This window comes from Leptopilina boulardi, unplaced genomic scaffold (assembly GCF_019393585.1).
Source record: "Leptopilina boulardi isolate dan_hultmark-lab unplaced genomic scaffold, ZJU_Lbou_2.1 LbouV2_121, whole genome shotgun sequence".
Classification (NCBI taxonomy): Eukaryota; Metazoa; Arthropoda; class Insecta; order Hymenoptera; family Figitidae; genus Leptopilina; species Leptopilina boulardi.
In genome coordinates, this window is record NW_026137665.1 from 1,032,351 (window position 1) to 1,053,657 (window position 21,307).

The 21,307-nt window shown below is 25.7% G+C and overlaps 2 protein-coding genes and 1 long non-coding RNA gene across 3 annotated transcripts; 1 reads left to right on the forward strand and 2 right to left on the reverse strand.

The window, feature by feature from the left end:
• Positions 1–731: 731 nt before the first annotated feature.
• Positions 732–2,074, reverse strand: LOC127285857 (uncharacterized). Its single transcript, XR_007843654.1, has 2 exons — positions 1,531–2,074; positions 732–1,335 (listed from the first exon to the last, which is right to left on the reverse strand). It is a non-coding gene; the product is annotated as an uncharacterized LOC127285857 (long non-coding RNA).
• Positions 2,075–7,114: 5,040 nt separating this feature from the next.
• On the reverse strand, positions 7,115–8,814 carry LOC127285840 (endocuticle structural glycoprotein SgAbd-8-like). The gene is made up of 2 exons (XM_051312053.1): positions 8,648–8,814; positions 7,115–7,583 (listed from the first exon to the last, which is right to left on the reverse strand). The coding sequence occupies exons 1-2, from the start codon at positions 8,657–8,659 to the stop codon at positions 7,206–7,208; spliced, it is 390 nt and encodes a 129-aa protein (XP_051168010.1). The 5' UTR covers positions 8,660–8,814; the 3' UTR covers positions 7,115–7,205.
• A 6,133-nt stretch (positions 8,815–14,947) lies between these two features.
• On the forward strand, positions 14,948–18,315 carry LOC127285821 (cuticle protein CP14.6-like). Its single transcript, XM_051312013.1, has 2 exons — positions 14,948–15,113; positions 17,789–18,315. Exons 1-2 carry the CDS (start codon positions 15,042–15,044, stop codon positions 18,218–18,220), a joined length of 504 nt encoding a protein of 167 aa, XP_051167970.1. The 5' UTR covers positions 14,948–15,041; the 3' UTR covers positions 18,221–18,315.
• The last annotated feature ends 2,992 nt before the right edge of the window (positions 18,316–21,307 follow it).

A 21,307-nucleotide genomic window follows, 5' to 3' on the forward strand; every position in this document is an offset into this window, starting at 1 on the left:
CGTTAATTTGTCACAAATACAGCACAAATCTATCACTAAATACTTTTATTATTCAATTCAATTACACTTTTCCACAGTTTCCACTCAGTTTCTACACAATTTTCACTCCAACTAAATGTTTAACCAATGTGTGACGAATGTACAACGAATTCAGCGTACATTCCGATTTCGAGATCCGCCAGGGAATCTTGAACAATCGTGAGTGCAATATGTAAAAAAAATTTAATTTAAAAGTAATAATGAGGTGTTTTGTGAAAGGGTGTACCTCACCAGGCTACGAAAAGAAAAGCTGTAAAGAAAATGTTGAAAAAAGGCATTTATTTTCACCTGCTACCGTATAAGTACATATTTGTCAAAATATAACCTCAAAATATGAAAATAATAGTTACGTTGTCGCACGAAGTATTATATAAATAATCTGCTTACATTGTAAATGTTTCAATTAAATTTATTTATTATAGGAGGAAATATTACGCGATTGGCAAAAAGCAGTTCCTGGAGGAGAGAAATTAATGAAGCAACACAGAATCTGTGAATTTCATTTTGAAAAAGATGACATCAAACCAGAGTTTGTTACAAAAATTCCTGATGAAAGTGAACATCGTTTAAAACGAGAGAGAGCATTGTTGAGGAGAGGAGCGATTCCTACAATTTTTTCCGATTTAAGTATTATAAAATGTTTAATAATACAATAGTAATTATTATTTTATATTAAAAGCAATATAAAAAGATTGTGTTGATTTATTTATTTAAATTAAAATTAATTTCTACTCTCAAAAGAGTAGAAATAAACTTTTGATTAAACATTGATAAAAAATATTATAATTCATTATCATGTCATGAAAATTTTATATCTAAAAAAATTGATTAAAAAATATAACTCCATTATTTTATGTACAATTTGATGTTTCAATTTAAATAACTTTTTTTCGAAACTTAATAAATACAATTGAATCAAAATGAAATAAAAAAAAAATTCTCAATTTCATAATAATATATCTATAATATTACTTATATTCTTCAACATCTTGCAAAAGGTTTTCTAGTTCCTCAATTTTGGTAAATTTTATGTATTTTCCAAACGGAAGCATTCTGTCTTCTATATAAATGTGTACACCAGACTCCAAAAACACTCCTACTTTTTTCTTGATATCACCATTTTTTTCCATTCTTATGAATCCAAAATAAGAACTGTTTCCTTCTGCAAAAGACCAACTTTTGGAAGGTAATTTTACTTGGTACAAGTTGTTTTGTAAATATTTGAATGGACAAACTATATTCATCGAATTTTCCATTATTTTCTCTGTACAGATGGGTGTCAGATGATGATATAACCTAAAAATTGTAATAGAATTTTTATAAATATACATGAGATGTAAAAATGTAAATTATATAAATATAATTTTTTTATACACATGGAAATCTATAAATTTAAACAAAATTCATAAATTGCAGAATATACACTTTTATTTAATCTTGACAAGTAATGGAAAACACATAAAAATAAGACACAAATCAATTCCAACTTACCACGTTTATGTTATCTCACAAAATTCTTTCCACAAATTGTTATTTTTTTATATGTGTACTTTTTTATTTATTTATTTATTTCATTTATTTATCATATTAAACGCAATAAAAATCATCACTTCACAAAGTCAAAGCAGTCTTTATTTACGAGCAGTAGCAGACGATATTAGGCGCAGACATATTGTGAAAAACTATAAAGTACATAGCTTTTCCTGTAGAGGCGTTCTAATCGTTATGGGACATTTCTCTAATTGATTTGGCGAAACCGTGGCTATATCTGCTAAAATGGAGTGAGTGCTCCTTATAATACTTCGTGAAAATTATAAAATATTTGATTTTAACTTAAAGGTTATGTTTAGAATAGCCGCATGTAAATTTCCACTGAAATTCCAGTAGAACGTCAAAAATATAACATATCTTTATATTTTTTACATCTGTCTCACCCTGCATTTCTCTATCCTGGTTCCCTGCAATGTATCGAAAATGCTACCATTCCCTGCAAAGTGTCACAATTCGAATGTTCCACTTATTATTTTGTATTTACAGTCGAATCTCCCATAAGTTAATTCTGGTGGGGGGTTAACTTATGAGAGAATTGTCGTGTAAGGAGAAATAGTTGCGCAGTGACCTATTGCGCATGGCGGTCAATTTCAAAATATATGTTTGAAGTCTTGTGAAGTAAATGAGTTATTAGAAATGTTTGAATATTTAATTTAATATAAGTTTAGTTGACTGTGAAAAACATTGTCGGTACATACTTGTATTATTCTTTTAACTACTTTTATTAATTTTATAAATCATGGACGGAATTTTATTCATGATAAAATATTATTTGAGTTAATTGGAAATATTATTAAGGAATTAATATTCGTAAATGATGCAGCTACATCAGTGAAACAATTATTTAATAATTAAATTTAATTTAAAAAAAACAAAATTCAATTAAATTAAAAGAAAATTCTTTTAAACATGAATCGAATGTTTTTATTCTAGGTAGTGGTACAAGATGTTAATTACACGTTTTAGAAGAACATTGTTAAACATCGTAGACATAGATGTTAACTTGAGAACTAAAAATAACATAAATTGAAATCAATTTTTATTATAATTATAATTCAAATAAACTGTATTTTTAAATTCAAATAACGAAAATATATATTTTAACATTTCTATTTAAAAATAAAATAGAATATTGAGATTTTTTGAATTAGTATTTTTTTAAAATTAAAAATCTTTTTTGACAGTTTGTCAAATTCAACATATTTGTGTACATTAAAAGTAGTCAGTCTCGTGGAGTCTTAAAAGTACATAAAACTTTAATTTTTAACAAGTTATCTTATTGTTTTTAATTTTATACAACACATTTCAACACATTCAACTGAATTAAACTAAGTCACAGATGATCATAGAACACGTTTGTAGACGAGGTTATGTTTATTTATGTATCAGCCATCTTGGCACCACTATGCGCATGTGTAATGACTAAAGTTTTTTAGGTAGAGGGGGTACGTGATAGGGGAAAATTAACTTATGGGAGATTCGACTGTATTGTGAATAAGCTTTTGACATGATTTTTAATCTAAAAAATTATTTTTCGTATAAAATTCAGATATCGCATTTTAAGTTAAAGTTTATTATGTTTGTATTAAATTTACTATATTTTTTTTTAAATGATTCTTATGGTATTTTAAATTATATAGTTATAAAGAAAATAAAATACTTTTATTAAATTCTGGAATTTAAAACTCCTTATAAGAACAAGAATATACTCGAGTTAATTGCACCGTTTCATAATATCTCGGTCGAAGTTCAGAGCTAAGTGTTGGGTGTTGAATTGCACCTCTGTGATGATTACTCAACGGTAAGCATTGTCTAATAATGTGGATGCTTCCATTGATTGCCCCTTTATGATTCGATTATAAACAGCTGAGAAATATGTTTGTATTATAGGTATAGACTGCAATGAAAGGTTCGTGCTGTTATCTGACTCGATTATCACTTTAAAAAGTCATAACTCTCTTATTCTCTCACTTTAAACTGCATGCAATATTTCTTACGAACTTGAATTTTTCCATCTTTTTATTTTTTCATATATTGCAAGCCATGTTGAGTTTAAATATATTTTTAAAAATATATTTTTTTTGAATATGTGACGCGATCTGAAGAAAAGGACCTTAGAAGCAAATGGCCGAACAAATAATCCGACAAAAAAGATTTTGTCGCAATTTCTAAAACTGACCAATTAGAAATTATATCAAGAAAATTGTGATTGGTCATTTTTAAAAATTGCGCCGAAATCTTTCTGTCGATTATTTGTTCGGGCATTTGTAATTTCGAACAAATGAAAATTCGGCGTCTTAAAAATTCGATCAATTAAAAATTGATACAAATAAAAATTCGGATAAATTAAAATTCAGTAAATAGGAATTTCTGATCATTTAAAAATTCGATTAAATGAGAATTCTGTTAAATTAAATTTTTTTTATATAAAGTAAAGTGTAAAGAAAATGACAGTAAAATAAAAATTCTGCCAAACAAAAATTCGGAAGCTAAAAATTTTGTTAAGTAAAAATTGGTATAAAAAGAAAATCTTTTCAAATTTTTGAATTTGAAAATTGAAAATTCGTCTTAAAAATAATTATTTCTAATAAAATACTTTGAAATAAAAATTGTAATTAATGTTTTTTTTATGGGAAATTTATGTGCCCCAAATAATAAAAATAAAAAATTATAAAATTTTTTTAAAAGGAAAATATAATAAATCTATTCTGGAAGACAAAGGAACACTGACGAATAAATTAACATTTTTTTTTTTTTTATTATTAGAAAAACAAACATCTCTTTAATACGTGTGATTAATGGTGCAATTATAAACACCTACGGATTTGATGCGAAATGTTCATGAATTTAAAAATGCATGATTCTTGTTCTTTTATTAAATCTATTTAAAATCTTGTATTACAAAATTATATAATTCTATAATTATTATTAATATATTTATTAATAGTGCACACATAATCAAGTGAAACATGAAATTTTATTAATTTTAATTTCAAATCATAAATAAATTTTTTTTCATTGTGTAATAGAAAAAAAATGTTTGAATAAAAAAATACAAAAAAAATTTGCTCTGTTATATAAATTCGAAATTAGTTCAATATTGGTCAAATATCATGTTTATTATGTACATTAATGTTGTTTTTCTTTGCATACTAAAATTTATAATGTAATACACTATATTACTCGAAGAATAATGATGGCTCTGCTCTTTGAGAAGATTTATTAACTGACTCTTGTTGAATATAAGCTTTACACGATCCTTATGTTCACATGTTCATGATACGTTAAGAGTATAAAAGTCAGACAAAATTAACTTTTTTTTTGTTTAATATAAATGTTGCATAGGAAATAAAACGATTTTCTTTATATATGTCAAAAATAATTTTAAAAAAATTAATTGTTATAAAAAGTAGAGCAAACATTTTTACAAACAATTCTATTTTGGTAAATTTTGTTTTTCTTTCAATCGTTCTGAATTTATGCCACTTTTATTTTTAAATAAATATGATGATGATGATTTTCCAAAAACTGGTCATTTTAGAGAGAATTTTTTTTTTTAACACACGAACCAAAAGTACATCATTATTTACCTGTGTAGCGAGAGGGAAAGTTTTTAAATTTCTTTCTTGCCTAATATTGGTAAGGTAGATTTCTATATTATCAGCAGTCGGTAAGTCCTAATTTTCAATTTCCTTTACATATAAATGGTAAAAAAAATAGTTTTAGTGAAAATTTCACATGGAATGCACTATATATTATTACCTCAATAACACGGAATATTCCATTCACATTCCGGGAATATTCCATTGGAATATTTCATCTGTATTCCAGGAATATTAAAATGTCCGATCTTCGGAATATTCCACTCGAATATAGAGAATATTCCATCGAAATATTGATGGAATGTTCCATTGGATTATTTAGAGAATATTCCGTTGGAATTTTTGAGGAATATTTAATATAGTAACATTGTATAAATATTTTTTAACAATGAAAAATCAAACTATTATTGCTGATTTTGTAATGTTTCTACCTTCTACTTACCAAATTTTTTAATTTTGTCTTCATTGAAATAAAATACGTTCGGTTATGTATTTATATAAATTAATTCTGAAAAATAAATTTTGAAACAATACAAAAATGGTTTTTAAATTAAAATTTACAAAATAATTGATTAACTTTTCATAAATTTTAAATGCGTATATTCCCAAAAAAATATTCGTACAATGTTTCAATTAAATATTCCCTCAATATTCTGATCCCTCATAACAAAAGGATATCCCTAGGATATCCATAGGATATCCATATCAATGGTCGATATCCTAGAATGGTCCCCAGGATATCTTGGGATATCCAAACCGCCGGTCTGTGGGACATCAACAGAACATCCATAGGATATCCCTAAGACATCCACAAAATATCTATTGGATATTATATCGCAGGATATCCATGGGATATCTTCAGGATGTCCGTGGGATATTCTTAGGATATTCACGGGATATTTACTATCTCAACATATATTTTTTTAAAGGTTAAAATTGTTAAGCTAATATAATGAATAATAATATAATAAAAACAAAAATCTTATGAGCTTCTAATTTATTTTAAATGAAGATTTGAAACGCATTTTTCAAAGTTTTTAAATAAACTCATGCACTTAATGTATAATTAATATTAATAGTTATTCGTTATTTGCGGGGAAGAATTTATATTGTTTAAAGCCAATTTATTTTCTGACAATATTAAGCATATGAATAAAGGAATGAATCACGAATGAGAAAAAAATTAGTTAATAATTTTTCAAATTAAACAACTTTCTCGAAAAACAAGTTGCATTTTATTTTATTTATATAAAATTTAATTCACAGAATATTCTCACTCGTAGTCTCATAATGACTTTAAAAACAGTATCCTGAGAATATCTTCTTAACATCCAGAAGATATACTGAGAATATCCTGAAAATATCTGTGGGATATCCTGACGATATCTATGGGATATCCTGATGGTATCTGTGGGATATCCTGACGATATCTATGGGATATCTGGAGGACATTTATGAAAGTCTATAGAGATATCCAGAAGATATGTGGATATCCTCAGATATCCATGGGATATCCAAACCGCCGATTTTTTGGATATCCTTAAGAGATCCTTTTGATATCCATAGGACATCCCTAGGATATCTGCGGGATATTATCAATATATTCCAAGATATCTTGTGTTATTAGGGATGGAATATTCCATCAATATTCCAATGGAATATTCTCTCAATATTCCAATGGAATATTCTCTCAATATTCCAATGGAATATTCTCTCAATATTCTAATGGAATATTCCCTCAATATTCCAGTGGAATATTCCGAAGGTCGGACATTTTTTAATATGGATGGAATATTCCAAGGAATATTCTGAATATTCCAATGGAATATTCCCGGAATGTGAATGGAATATTCCGTGTTATAGGGGTATATTGTTTTTTTTTTGTTTTGTTTTTTTTTGGTATAATGATAAGAGTCGAAAAATTATCTTTGGAAACAAAATATATTTTTTCTTTTTTTTTCTTTAATCTAATTACATCTTATTATAACTATTAATGATATTTATATGAATTGTCTATTTTCTGTTTTCGGGTTGTGGTGGGTGGGCGGCAATGTAGTCAAGTGCTCTCTGGATTTGTGCTGGGATGGCGGGGCCAACTGGAAGAATATCTCCCGATGGTTGATATCCATTATGATCGGCAACATATGAAACGGCAACTGGAGTGCCATCGGGAGCGGTATATTGGAAACTTCCCTGAGCAACAATTGCAGCTTCACCATTGGGTCCAACATTCTGGAGAGTTCCATCTTCAGAAGCTCGAATTCCATTTTCGGTTTCGTAATTGTAATTGTAGGCTCCTTCAGGCGAGATGTCCTGTGCCTGACGAAGAATTGCTGCATCACGTTCCTGTGGCAATGCACTGGCGGCGGCAACGAGAGCCAAAGCTGCGATCTGCAAAAATTATTAAAAATTTTTTATTAAAATTTTTTGTTATTTATTTATTTTTTTTTATTTATTATATAGGTTATGTTTGTGATTCAATTTTTACTCCAATTCTATCATAAACATAACCTATAATTTTTTAAGTTTCTTTTTCTAATCATGTGTAACGATTTGAAGAAACTCGAGATCTAAAAAGAAAAAAATTATATTATAGTTTATGTTTAAATTTTTTTCTTCAAACTATCATAAACATAACCTAGAATTTTTGGCTTCTTAGCTTTCTTTCTTTAGTGCACAATAGTATATATAGAAGTTTTCAATTCTCAAAAGTATTTTTCTATTTTTCATCCAATGACTGATCAAATGTTAGAAAAATGGTTTAACTATTAAAAAAAAATTGGATAATATATTTTCATCTTTGAGAAAGCAAAAAGGAAATAAAAAAAAAAGAATTCAAACAAATTTCTTTTTTGAAACATTTTAAAATTTACTCTTGACTTTTTTTTTATATCAATACTGTCTATTATTATAGAATATTTATTATTATTTATTATTATTATTTATTGGTAAATTTTTATATAATTCAAAAATATTTATTAAAAATAAAATAAAAATATATTTAAAAAAGGTATTAACGAAAGTTATCAAGTTCAAAAAAGCCAGACTAAAAGAAATTTTAAAGAATTTTTTATTTACTAAAAATAATAATAATAATAATAATAATAATAATAATAATAATAATAATTGAATGGTGAATTTCGAAAATGGCTCAACTCGAAAAAACGTTTTATTTTTTAATAACAATAATTAATAGTAAAAATGATTTTTTAATTTAATTTAATTTTTTTTGATTTTTTTTCAAAATTCACAATTCAATTTGTTAATAAAATACAAATTTAAAAAAAAATTAGTATTTCACTAAAACAAAAATTGTTTAAATCCAGATTTTATAAATTTTTTTGGTCACAAAGAAATCACTATATTGATTCACAGAATTTAAAAAATAATTTTTAACTTTCATTTATAAAAAAAACACAAAAAAATGAATTATAAAAGAGAAAAAAGTAACTCACGAAGAACTTCATGTTGCTGGTGGTTTTTTTTTTTGGGAGATTTCTTGAACTCAAGATAAGTTTTGAGATGTGTTTGATGTCTCCTCAGATTCGGTGACCAATTTATATATGGACCGGAGACCCCACTTTCCCTTGATGGTTCCTCTCCCAAATTGAAAAGTGAAGAAGAATGAATTACTCAGAATTCATTATTCGGTAGAGAGAGGGAGAGAGAGAGAGAGAGAGACATCTGCCAAAATATATTTCTCATCTTGACCTTTTGGTGGATACGACTAAATCGATCGGTTGTATAATCCTTGGACATCATCTCTCTGTACCTGAGAAGTGGAATATTGGGATGAAAAAAAAAGATATATAGAGATATTGAAGATTGCTTAAGTATATGTGGGATCGGTAACACGTAATAGCACGTGGCAGAAACGTTTTTACTTTTTTTCAAGATAATCTTTTGCCCTTGCTTCATCAAAAAAGGTTTAAAAAAAAAGTGAAAAAAAAAGTTTTTTCGAACCAATTTCTAAATATTTTTAACATAAATACAAATATATTATAATAGAAATGGCAATGTAAACAACTTTTTTTTTTTTTGTTTGTTTGTTTAATAACAAAAACCAGAGAAACTGGTAAAATTCCCATTCAGGAAGTAGATGATTTTTTTTTAAGGTGAATTTTGTTATGAAAGATGAGAAAAAAAATGTATAGGTTTAAAAATACATTCTTCTAAAAATAACATCAATATGCGGTCAATTATAAATAAAAATAAAATATAAAAAAAAGATTTCTTTGATTAAAAAAAAATCAATTTCTTTGACAAAATTTTCTTTGATACAAAGAAAATTTTTTTGTTTCAAAAAAAAAGAAAAAATTATCTTCGTTTCAAAGAAATTTTTTATTTAATTCGGATAAATGTTTCTTTGACCCTATATTAATGTTAGAATTTCTTTGATTTAATGCACAAATTGCATTCATTCAAAGAAAATTTCTTTGATATTAAGAAGCTTTTTTTGTTTCAAAGAAAATTTTATTTTTGAACGAAAGAAAACAAGTCAAAAAAATTGGTTTCTTTAAATCAAAAAAATCTTTTCTCTGGATGTAAAATGTTTACTTAATATATATATTAACTTAATTTAACTAAATAGTGCCAATAATGGTTTTCCTACGCGACTGTATTCTTTGGTACAAATAAAAAAATACAAAATTAAATAAATAAATAAAATAAATATTTTAAATTGTCAATCAATTTTCTGTTTATAGGAAAATAAAAAAAAATATTTACATTTTGTTGAACTATGAATAAGTATAATTAAATATGAGTTTTTTTTTTAATTTGAAAATAAATACAAACTACCTACTTTCGAAATTTGAAAAAAAAACTTTACAATTGGGTTAGTCCAGTGACTTTCGTCTAATAGTGGTTGCGACCAAATTTTAAAAAAATCTAGTTTTAATATATGTGAAGCTCGATGATTCCCTGAGTTTATTAACCATAATATTATGGTAAAAATTTTATTCCCTTTAAAAATATTAAATATCAAAGGTAGGAGGTTCACAATGTGATTTTGTAACCTTAAATTTTTCAATTTTTGAAAAACGCTATTATTAAAAAACTATTAAAAATTAGATGTTGGAACTCCCCAAAAACATAAATCACTTTATTCTGCACAGAGGAACGAAAGAATTATTGCAAAAATTTATTATTTTTGGATGACATACGATTTTAAAAAAAATTTTATTTAAATATTCTCAAGATTTTTATTTACTTATAACTTTTTTGTCGGTGCTGCGAAAAAATTGAGGTTTTGCACAAAGATTTTTTATACTATTCTTTACCTTCTATTAAAATCTTACGAAGGTGTTTTGCTTCGTTTTGGAGATATTAATTTTCAAAATTTTTTATTTAAAAAGGTTAATTAAAAGACTTGAAGTTAACTGACCAATTTCAAATCGCTACATTTTAATATATTTTTATAAAAAATGGAGCAGTTTGAATTTGGTTAGTTAACTTCAAGTGTTTTAATTAACCTTTTTAAATAAAAAATTTTGAAAATTAATATCTCCAAAACGAAGCAAAACACCTTCGTAAGATTTTAATAGAAGGTAAAGAATATTATAAAAAATCTTTGTGCAAAACCTCAATTTTTTCGCAGCACCGACAAAAAAGTTATAAGTAAATAAAAATCTTGAGAATATTTAAATAAAATTTTTTTTAAAATCGTATGTCATCCAAAAATAATAAATTTTTGCAATAATTCTTTCGTTCCTCTGTGCAGGATAAAGTGATTTATGTTTTTGGTGAGTTCCAACATCTAATTTTTAATAGTTTTTTAATAATAGCGTTTTTAAAAAAATTGAAAAATTTAAGGTTACAAAATCACATTGTGAACCTCCTACTTTTGATATTTAATATTTTTAAAGGGAATAAAATTTTTACCATAATATTATGGTTAATGAACTCAAGGAATCAACAAGTAATTTAGATTTAGATTTAGGAGTACTTTTGTACGAAAGGGTATATCCCGTTATGTTTCAAATAAATAAACAATTTAATAAGTTTATAATTTTCTTATTAAAAAAAAAGAAAAAAAATTACAGCTGCATGATATTTAAAGTATTTAGCAAATGTTTATCATTTATTTATTATTGCAAAAAAAGTTATCATACATTTTTAACAGTTAATAACATCTAAAGTATTGATTTTTTTTTTTAATTTCAAATACCATATATGTATTATAACGGATTTGATTAAAATTTAGTTTGCACATGCATTTCGGTTTACTGAAGGCGGCAACATAATGAAAAATTAAAAACTCAATAATTATTTAATAATTTTTTAATGTAAATAGAAATTTGTCAAAAATCACGTTTTCTTATATTCAGCGAAAAGCAGGAAATTTTACAATTGAAATTTCAGTGAGATATTTGTTTACAACTGTGTATTTTTCGCAAAATAATTGATAAATTAAACTAAAATTTTGTGGAGAAAAATAGTATAAAGAGTCGCTGTTATGTACCAGTATATATTTATTAATATTTCGTAAAAAAATGTATTCTTGAAAAATTGCATATATTTGAGGAAATGGTTAAAATCATATTGCCGCTATTATATTGAATCCCAATCAAAAATTTCAGTATTATACCAGAGTTGACTACTGGCGCAGTACTGGTTCAGTATTGGCTGCCGAGGCTGGGCAGTCTGTACTGAACCAGTACTGGTATTTTCATTGTATCAGTACTGGTGCAGTACCACCCTTCCAGTACTGGCAAACCAGTACTGAGCCGATATTGAGCCAGTACTGGCTCAAGTAGATTTTCTTTTTGATTAATACTAGTTTACAAAAAGTTCTAGAGAGAAACTGGTAAATCTTTTTGTTTAAATATTTTGTTTATAAAAATTTTTTCACTTTGATTTTATTTTTGAAAATTAAAAGGTATTTTATTTTGCTTTTTTGTGGGTAAAATTATTTAAACAAAAAGTTTCCTGAGACTAGTTCCAAAACATTTTGCAAGTTTTTTTTTTATTGTTTTCAGATATGCAATAAACCAAAAAAAAATTTAAAACAATCAAACTAAAAATAAATAAAATTTTTTATAAAAAAATTAATAATTTTTAAAATAAAAATTCAAAAAAATTTTCTTGACAACACTTGTTAAATATTAAAAAAACAACTTTTATTTTCTTAAAAAAGTTTTTCAAAAATTTATTTTGATGCAAATAATTAAAGTGAATAATAAAAAAATTAAATTGCTAATTGTATAATTGTATATACATTATAATTATTTTATAAACATTATTATTTTTACTGAACTGTTTTTATATATTATAAAAACTTTGGTTTTATAATAAACATATTTTTATATTTATTTTTTGATTTTTTTAAATAATAATTTGCAATATATATTATAATAAAGAATAAAAATTCTTGGTGTTTTTGATTTTATATAATAAAATATTAATTAGTTAGTTGACTAATTTAATTAATATTTAATTTGTCTTGGGTTACTAAAAATTTCAGACACTTTTTCCTAAGTATACCAAAAAAGTATTACTTGGAGCAGAGATAAGTTTCACTATTGCAGTTAAACTTATCATTGTTATAGTTAAAGCTTTCTTTTCGTATACAATAAATTACAAAACTGCCAGTACTCAGCCAGTAGTGAACCAGTAGTGGTTACCAGTACTGGTGCCAACTCTGGCGCCAATACTGGGTGCCAGTACTGCGCCATTAGTAAATTTTTGATTGGGATTCTTCTTAAATATGTAATTTTTTTAAAACCAAATTTGTTGATGAAATATTAATAATCTGTCAGAAAATAGCGATTCCTAATACTATTTTTAAGTTCTCCACAAAATTTTATCTTAATCTGTCGAGTATTTTCCGAGAAAATCTACGGAGAACAAATTATTACATGTGGCAAACACAACAATCACATCATGACCTTAAAATTTTAAGGAAACGCGGGCTGCACTTTCGCGCGTCACCGCAGGCTTTGGTGCATGAAATATGGAGACGCATGATTATATGTTCTAAAAATCATTATAGTTAGAATTTTCATTTTATGGAATTTCATTTGTCATAATTATTTTTGAGCCGAATTTTTATTTATTCGAATTAGTATTTTGCAGAATTTTCATCAAATCGATTTTCTATATTACACAATTTTTATATAACCGAAAATTCACTTTACAGAATTTTTATTTGCTCGAATTTTCATTTAACATAATTATAGGCATATTTTAAAGAATTTTTATTTGGTAGAATTTAATTGCATAGAATTTTCATTTTATTCTTTCAAATGAATTTTCATTTGTTCGAATTATTATTTGATATAATTTCCATATAAATGATTTTTCATACTACAGAATTTTTTTTAAACCAAGAAATCATTTAACATAATTTCTAATTGATAGAATTTTCATTTGTCCGAAATTGCAAATGTCCGAACAAACAATCGACAGAAAGTTTTCGGCGCGATTTTTAAAATCAACCAATCACAATATTTTATGGATAATTTTTGATTGGTTGATTTTAAAAATCGCGCCAAAATAGATTGTTCGGCCATTTGCAATTTCGGACAAATGAAAATTCTATCAATTAGAAATTTTCTGTTAAATGATTTTTCAGTAGGATAAATCCGGGAGAGATGAAACACGTTTTTTTCAAACCTTTGTAATTAAAAAAAAAAAATTAACATCGCAATCTAATTCAAGTGTATAATGATTTAGATTGAATGTTTCTATATAGAAGCCTACTGCGAAGCAGTTTTAACTTTTTATTATTCCTGATATTTAAAAAATTTGTTTTTAAAATAAATGTCAATTCCGTGAGAAATGGAATTGTCCGGATGAGATGAAACATGAAATTTAATTTGAAGTGAAATTTAATTTGACTATTTTAAGTCAACAAGTTGATGGATATAAGTTAATTACTACTTTTTTAGTTTATTTAACCTGTTAATTTGATTATTTAATTCAAATACTCGATTACTTGATTATTATCAAATAAATATTTATTTGAATCAAATAATTATTATTTGAGTCAATTAAATGCGATATTTGTTTCAAATACAGAAATTATTGATTCAAATACAATTTATTTAATTCAAATAAAAATTATTTGGTTCAAATAAATAGTTATTTGATATAATATAGTCAATTAATCGAGTATTTGAATCAAATAAATTTTTTTTTTCACTGTAAGAAAAAAAAATCATAAAGAAATAAGAAACCATAAGAAAGAAATAAAAATATTATTATACTTCAAAGTACCTATATACCTATTGTCAGTATTCGAAAGTTTTTTTTTTTTTTTTTTTTTTTTTTTTTGCAAAATTTAAAGGTCATCAATGCGGGAAACAGAAAAGGAATTCAATTTGATATATAGGAAATTTCTTCAATCTCATTAGAATTAGAAATATTGTGGACAAAAAACGAAATTCGCAAAAAGGATTTACTTATCAATCTAATATACATAATATGTTGGGAATGGTGAAATTTTGCAATATACATATATTTTTTTAATACAAACCTTTCTTACCTGCGTTATAACGTATAGCAATAATAATAATAATAATAATAATAATAATAATAATAATAGATATTCTAATCTTTATCGTATGTAACGTAATAATATTTCATTTTTATATAATCGAGATCTATTCTTATTTTATTCTTAATTAAGAACATAAAGCAACTGACCGAATGAATAAATTTATTTTAATCGATTCCAGTTTTTGTGACCTTCATCACTTTACTCATCCTTTTTTTTTTTTTTTTTTTTTTTTTTTTTTTGATTGGTCCTCGAGTCCTTTCCACAAAGTTTGTGGATTATTGTATCAAAAAGGATGACATTCTCGAAATTGGCAAAGGTTATCTCCCCAGAAATTTTTCGTATATAAGATGATGAGTATTCTCAAAATTATAGCACAGTCAGTAAAAAACCTTTATCCACTGATCAACATGAAATTCTTCGTAAGTTTTTCTAAATAAATAAATTTTAGTCCAGTTTCAAAAATTTGCCACTAATTAGAAATTTTTATAAATAAATAAATATAAATATTTATTTTTAATAAATTTAATTCATTACATTTGATATTATTAATAAAAAATCATTATATAATAAAGTAATATATAATCAATTAATTTATTTTTAAAATCTTGTGGGTGGTCGATAACAATTACAAACTGCAAAAGTTGAGTTGTTTTACTTTATATGTAAATAATCCATATGTGAGACGAGCAATTTGTACGTTGAAGCCGGTTTTGAGAATAACAATTTTCATCACCCTTGAAGAGTGAGATTATTATACTTATCTTTCGAAATTTTGTTCGTCCTCGAGAAAAATTTTTTTTTTATTTTATTTTTTTTTGAAAAATTTATATTTTAATGAAAACTGTCGGCGCGGTTTGAGAAGTGTATATAATATGGGACGATAATAATAAAACAGCTGTTGCTGCTGCAAAAATATATGAGATCCTCTTAATTATCGTTATAAGATCAGAATCGCGTGAGACCTCTTTGTTAATTCAAGATCATCCATACACGAAACCTCCAAGTTTATTTTACACGAATCTTACGGAAATATCAATTTCAAGAATCGTCAATTTTTTTTTTTTAAATTGTATACACGTTTCTTTCACATTTATATATAAATTTTCCTTTATAATTATATATAGGTATATTCTTCTTCATTCATATATAAAATAACGTGTAAATGTAAATAAAGAAATTTTCTAAAAAATTTTTTACACATATTACTAACATATAAATTTTTTATTTTTTTTTATCCCTTTTTATTTATTTATTTCAAACTCGTGGAATTTACCCCCAAGGATCTTTATTATTTTGCAAAAAATCTTCAAGGATAGAAAAAAATATGTGATCAAAAGTATTTCAATTAAATCATTTACCTGTTTATTATCCACTCTCTAAATCTGAATTAGTAAAAATGTTTACTAATTTAAAATAGTGACTCACTTTTTGCTTTAGAATTAGTTAAATTTTACTAATTGTTAGTTAAAGTTACTAATAATTAGTAAAATTTTACTTATTTAGAAGCAAAAAGTGAGTCACTAATTTAAATTAGTAAACATTTTTACTAATTCAGATTTAGAGAGCACTAATTTCATATATATATATTTGAACCAAATCAATAATGTTTCGTAAAAAATAAAATATTTAAGTGAAATAAATAAACTAATTGGGAACGTATAAATATTCTCAACATTTAATTTGAAAGAATTTTTACGTCGTCAAATTTTAAATTATCAAATTTTTATTTAGTAAAATTATATAAAGCAGATTTTCTAGTTTCAATTTCAAATTAATACAATTTCAATTTAGCGGAATTTATGTCAATAAAAATTGCATAAAGAACAATTTTTTTTAACATAATTGTTATTTTAATAAATTTCGATTTATTCAAAATATTTACTTAACAAAATTGTCATTAAATAAATCCACAATTAACAGAATTTCTATTTAACAAAATTCTTAATTAACAAAGTTTTTATTAAAGAAAATTTTAATTCCAACTAATTCTTATTTAACAAAATTATCATTTTAAGAAAAATTCTACTTAGTTTTTTTTTTGTCAAATTTTAATAGACATGAATTTCGTTAAATTGAAATTATATTAATTTAAAATTTTTAAAAAGTATTAGAAAAAATGCTTTATAAGAGTTCTGCTAAATATAGAAATTCTTTTAAATCGAATTTTAGTTAAATGTAAATTGAAAATTTTGCATAATATAAAATCCACTTTATACAATTTTGCTAAATAGAAATTCGATAATTTAAGATTCGACGCCGTAAAAATTTTTATAAATTAAATGTGGGTATTAGCATTAAATAATAAATTATTCGTATATTAATGAATAATTTACTTTATTAGAAGTTGAACCGATAAAATAAAATTGTATCAAATAATTTTTATTTTTATTAAAAAAAACCAAATATTTCACTGAAGAAAATTAATTAATTGTTATCCAATTTTAAAAAATCATTTATTAAATTCAATAAATAGTAGTAAATAATTATTTACTTAATGAATATAAAATATATCACATGCTTAATAATTGAGTGTAAAGGCAAACTTTTTAATTTGCTTTGGGAAAAAAGTAAAATAAATTTTTAAAACTAATAATTACTTTAATTTATTTATAAAAAATTCCAGAAAATTTAAAAAAAATGATTTTTGACAAATTTTTTGTTGAAGAATGCAAATTTTTAAAATTCTAAACAATTGATTTCTTGAAAAAAAAAAAATTCTAAACGGAGAAAAAAAGTTAGCCATATTAGCTAAAATTTAGCTATTTTAGCTAACCCTATTTGTTATTTATATGAATAGCAATTTTCGTTAGCTAATACAGCTAAAAATTAGCTACTATAGCTAAAATAGTTTGCTGTAACAGCTAAATATTAGCTACTGTAGCTAATATGAGAAATGTATTTTAAAAAATTGACAATTAAAAAATTTAATAATAATCGAAGAAAAATAATTTTTTAACCTTTGTATAATTTTTTTTCCCAAACTTTAGTTATTTTATTGTTTTTTTTATTAAAATTTTCAATTTATAAGGTTTAGGTTATGTTATTATTATTATTATTAACAATAATAAATAAAATACGAAATTTGTAATTTCAGATTGTCTCTTTGGCCATTGTGGCAGTAGTGGCAGCCGATGTTTCTCACTTGAATCTCAGTCCGTTGGTGAAAATTTTGAAACAATCATCAGACGTTGCACCTGATGGTTCATACAATTATCATTATGAAACGGAAAATGGAATTTTTGCTGAAGAATCTGGCCAGCCATTGGCAGTTGGACCCGAGGGACCGGCAGTTGTTGCACGAGGAAGTTATCGTTATCTTGGTGAAGATGGTGTAACATATGAAGTTCACTATACTGCTGATGAAAATGGTTTTCATCCAGAAGGTGCACATATTCCAGCAATTCCCGCTGCTATTCAACGATCATTACAATTCAACGAGGCTCATCCTGAAGTTCGAGTACCTAAAGAAACTGTCAATAAAGTTGTTGGCAAACCAACCACTACATTCAAACAATTCCGCCATTGAGATATATCACTATTATATTAACTCGTCTTTCCCATTTCTATGTAACATACCTATACATTCTTCTCTACTCAATAAAAATTATTTTTATTTTAAAATCATCAGCATTATTTATTTCAGTGCTATATACGTTCAACAAAAAAATTTTTTGTTGTTTCAAAAGAAGACAATTAAGTGCAGAAAAAATATGTCAAAGACAAAGTAAGTTGACTAAAATTCTTCATTACCAAAAAATTTTGCAATTATGAAGGGTTCTTGCAATGGAAATTCATTTGTCGATTTAAAGAGGTGTCAGAAACTTCATTTCCATTGAAAATAAAGGAAATACAAATTTTTGATAATTTTTTTTTCACTTTTCAAACCAGCTTTGCGATACAAGCGAAAATCGGAAAATTACACAATAAGGGCTTTTTATTTCAATTTCGTGGTTCCTTTACACATTTCCAAGTGTATTTGAACGCTATTCTTTCATTTGAAGGTCATTATTAATCATTTATCTACATATTTCATTGATTTTCTACAGTGGCTCAACCATGACTAATTTTTTTTTTTTTTTTTAATTAACTATAACTCCGTAACTTTTGGTCAAATATTTTTACAATGTTCACTGAAAAAATTATATTCTAGATTTAAGAATTTCTTCTTAAATAGGCGCCAAGAATATTCTTCACTTAAATTAAGTGGAAAATATTCTTATATTAAGAATATATTACAATAAGAATATTCTTCACTTAAATTAAGTGGAAAATATTCTTACAGTAAGAATATATTACTTACTGTAAGAATATTTCCCACTTACTTTAAGTGGGGAATATTCTTGGCATGGCGCCTATTTAAGAAGAAATTATTAAATCTAGAATATAATTTTTTCAGTGTTCGCAGCAAAAACATTGCATTTTAGTAGATCTTTCGAACAATATGCGAGAAATCACAAAATTCGGCCTACAGGGAAAGTTATAGAGAAAAGTCAAAACTATGTCCAACCCTGACTACACTCCCCTACTTATAAAGATACACATTTAAACAATTATTAATTAAATTATTTGAGATCAAATTTTTTCCCCTCGCCGTAATTGAAACATTTTTAAGATTTCCATTGGCTTCAATTACGGCGGGCAAAGTATCTTCAAAATACAAGTAATTTTGGTCACCGAAATTGATACACCGGAACTGATACAAACGCGCCATAATAGAAAAATTACGGTATTAGTTTTAATTTATTATATTTTTTTAAATAATCGATTTTTATAAAGTTACAATTTTTTTTATATCTTAATAACATAAGCTTTTAGTTTAATAAGACTTAAATTGAGTTTATAAAATAAAAATGTAGAATTTTCTATTTCAAAAGTATTTTGACTCGAATCGCGCCGTAATTAGTACATTATTACCCTATAATATATTCCCGTATGGAAAAGTCGACTGGGCCCCAATCTGGTCCAGACTGGGTTTCCCAATATGTCCAAAGTGCGGGCAACCCAGACAACGCCCAAACTGGGCGCGTAACGCTGATCCCAAAGATTTCCCAAGGTTGGGAAATCCCAGCTGGGGTCAGATTGAGTTATTCCATTTTTATTTATAATTGTTAATTAATAATTATATAAATAATTTAACAACAAAAGAGTAAATTAAATGAATAAATATAATTTCCTTTTAAATGAAATTGTATTAAAGATGACGACTAACAAACAATGTATATAGTAAAAAAAGTAAAAAAAATATTTATATAATTTAAAAATGAAATAATAGTGTATGTATTAGATTTTCAAGTTTTGGTACAACTTATAAATGAAAATCTAGAAATAACGCAAACCTATGAAATAAAGAAAACTGCGCACGAGGGGAATCGAACCTACGACCTACGGACTTATAGATTAACGCTCTAACCACTATGCTAACGACGCGTACCTGCAGACAAGTTTTAATTTCTCAGTATCAAAGATGAGAAAAATATCATTAGGTTAGACAGTAAATTAAAATATAATCACTTACTTAATTTCATTCTCTCTAAATTTGAATCAGCTAAAATCCACTAATTGGCAGCGAATAGTCGCTGATTGAAAAAGCTATAAGTATGCAACTCCCAGGTGCAAATGATTCGTAAGGAATTCGTTTGGAATTCGTTCGGAATTCGTCCAGATTTCCGAAAGAATTCGTTTAGATTTCGTCCAGATTTCCTGTCGAATTCTGGAAAACGCCGTGTGGCGATTTGAAACAGAATTCGTCCATAATTTAATAGGAATTCGTGCGACATTTTTCAGAAAAATCAATACAAAAAAAAATTTTGACAAATTTTCGACCGAAATTCGTATGGTATTCGTGCGAATTACTAACGACTATTTTAAAAACAATTTGTGTGGATTCCAATAAGAATTTAATAGGAATTCAGAACGGAATTTTGGCTGATAAATATTTTGAAAAATATATTCGTCCACTTTTCCGACCGAATAGTGCGCGATATTCGTGCGAATTACCAAGAAATTCTTTAAATAAACTTCGCGTGGATTCCTATAAGAAATTGATAGGAATTCCGAACGGAATTTAGACTGAAAAATATTTTTAAAAAAATATTCGCCCACTTTTCCGAACGAATAGTGCGCGGTATTCGTGCGAATTACTAAGGAATTCTTTAAATAAACTTCGTGTGGATTCCTATAAGAAATTGATGGGAATTCCGAACGGAATTTTGGCTGAAAAATTTGTTTAAAAAAATATCCGCCCACTTTTCCGACCGAATAGTATGCAGTATTCGTGCGAATTACTAAGGAATTCTTTAAAATTTTAAATAAACTTCGTGTGGATTCCTATAAGAAATTGATGGGAATTCCGAACGGAATTTTGGAGGAAAAATTTTTTTAAAAATATATTCGCCTACTTTTCCGACCGAATATTGCGCGGTATTCGTGCGAATTACTAAGGAATTCTTTAACCTTCGCCGGACTGGATACTTTTTATATACACGGTTGACAAGATCCCACCCAGGGTGGGCCAAATGTTTTCTTCTTTGTATATTGCAATAAAAACTTAGAATCATTCAGTTTTTTTCCAAAATTGTTATATGTTACCAAATAATATATTTTATTAATGTTT